The 2154-nt window shown below is 47.2% G+C and overlaps 1 protein-coding gene across 1 annotated transcript in view; it reads right to left on the bottom strand.

Annotated features, from left to right (window-relative positions):
- Window positions 1–2015: 2015 nt before the first annotated feature.
- Window positions 2016–2154, bottom strand: part of ESCO1 (establishment of sister chromatid cohesion N-acetyltransferase 1) — a 31069-nt gene continuing 30930 nt past the window's right edge. The window contains exon 11 of the mRNA XM_010192457.1: window positions 2016–2154. This exon is cut by the window's right edge and continues 8 nt beyond it. Coding sequence (XP_010190759.1) covers window positions 2016–2154 — 139 coding nt within the window.

Genomic DNA, 2154 nt, shown 5'->3' with positions numbered 1-2154 from the left:
ACTAAGTTCTTAAAAATCCCAGGTGCTGAGACAACTCAGGAGTCAGCCCTCTGGTGAAGCAGTGCGAAATCGTCCTGAAGGTTGAGGGCGCAGGCAGAAAGGCAGCGTAGTTCCCTGCGGTTACCAGCTCATAGTAAACCCATTTCCTTAACCCTCTCCTGTGCAGAAGCCAGTTTTGGTAACTGGGACCAAAGCAGCTGGAGAGGCTGGAGGGCCTGTCCCGCTGCACGCTCGGAGCGGCTGCCTGCGAGGGCCTGGGCAGGAGAGCCCCCTTCTCTGACACCTGGGGTAGTGCTGTTCCCTTTTGGTTGTAAGCCTCACCATCAAGGCCATGCTTATGAATGTATTCAACTGGCCAGCGTTATGTTTTACCTGGAGATGTTCTTGTCTATTCACAGGTTAAATTTGAATGTAAACTTAAGATTTAAAGAATCATATGCAGATGCTTTTTGCTTAACTTATGTAATTGCTTTTTGTGACTTTCGGAAGAGGGTTAAAAATGTTGCTTTCCCAGTGTAAAGTTTTTCTTAACCAAAAACTTGGTGAATTTAGCTTCACTAGTCAGTCTACCTCATGTTACTGTTTATGGACGGAAACTGTCTGAAGTTGTGGCTATGGTATGTTTATAATGTGCTCTCATTAAATTTGAATATATTAAGTTACCATTTAAGACTGCCTCTCTCTCACGTTTTTGACAAGGCCCTTTACAGTCTGCTCAGTGTCCCTTGCAAGTGACAAGTCACGGCTTGGAACTGCAGCCTCCACAGACCAGAATTCACCACTGAGCAGCTACTCCAGCTTTAAGTACTCATTAAATACTCACTAAAGTATCACTTCACAGGTGGAGCGAGCTCTTTGCTTTAGCACTAGCCCAGGGTTAAGCACAGCAGAATATAACAAGCGTATCCTAACTGCACATAGGCTCTAAAATCGAAACAAACCATACGTTTAAATTTAGTTAAATCTTTCCCACCTTATATTAGGGTTTTGAGCTATTGCTCAAGGCTGAAGGCATCACCTCTCACCTCCCTGTACACCCTGTACCTGGTTGGGGTTGATCTGGAGCTGCTGGGGAACTGATCCTCGGCGTGCGATGCAAAGGGAATCGGCGACTGCGTTCTCCAGAGTGTGTCCAAAACACCCGCTGCTGTAGCCACTGCAGTAATCACAGTTCACATACCAAGTATGGAATACGCGAAAGATTCATTCACACGTAGTAGCAATATGGAGTAACTTTAAAAAAAGCTATCAAGTATTTTATTTTTAATCTATCTACATTATGTACAGATCAAGAAAGGCCACAGCAGTTTTTCAACATACAAACCCTTTAAAAGAGGAGAGATTTATGAAGGAGTGACAAGTACAAAAGCAAAGTCTGCTAACGAAGGTATGTACTCAGTACAGTGCTTGAAGGAGGGTGACTCCACCAGCCACCTTGTACTCTATGGCTAATCTGGGGGCGGAGGGGAGGGGACAGGACAGGTTTCCCCGCTGCTGACGCCCAGGAGGCTCCCTGATGCCCCGCAGCGCACAGACTGCGCCCCAGAAGGCACCGTGCAGGCCGTGGGGGTTGTCACCTACCAGACCGCACCGTCGAGCTTCCCGTCTCCACGCCCCGGGGCGCAGCACTGACCACTGCCAGGGCTGGCCCCGAGCAGCGCCGGTACAGCACCGCGTTAGCGACTTCAGCCCGCGCTCGTCACGAGACCAGAGTCTTTGCATTAGTTCACAGTCCACTATGAACAATTTGCTGCTGCATGTAAACATGACTAGCTAGATAAAATACAATCAAACTTCTGAAAAAGTTAATAAAATATCTTTCTTTTTTTTAAAAAAACAAAGTTAGCCTATTACTGCATTGTTTACAATTTTAATAAAATAGTACAACCTTTCGGTTGTTACCAGTCCTGAGTTCACTGTAAGAAAAATGGCCCTGGCTTCTGCTGAACATCTGCACCTGCTCCGTGCGTTTTGGCAGAAGTCTCCCAAAAAAGAGGGACTTCCTTGGGGAGCGGTCAGGTCTGGTGCTGGCCGTTGAGGAAGTTGTACACCAGGAACTGGCCGGTGCCGCAGTACTGGGTTGCAAAGAGCTTGCCATCAGGAGTGGGGTCGGAGAAAGCGATTTCCTCTTTACTTAAGTATGAGCCGTATATG

This window comes from Mesitornis unicolor, unplaced genomic scaffold, assembly GCF_000695765.1.
Source record: "Mesitornis unicolor isolate BGI_N332 unplaced genomic scaffold, ASM69576v1 scaffold24669, whole genome shotgun sequence".
Lineage (NCBI taxonomy): Eukaryota > Metazoa > Chordata > Aves > Mesitornithiformes > Mesitornithidae > Mesitornis > Mesitornis unicolor.
Note: the sequence above shows the minus strand (reverse complement) of the source record. Positions and strands in the feature narration are given on the sequence as shown.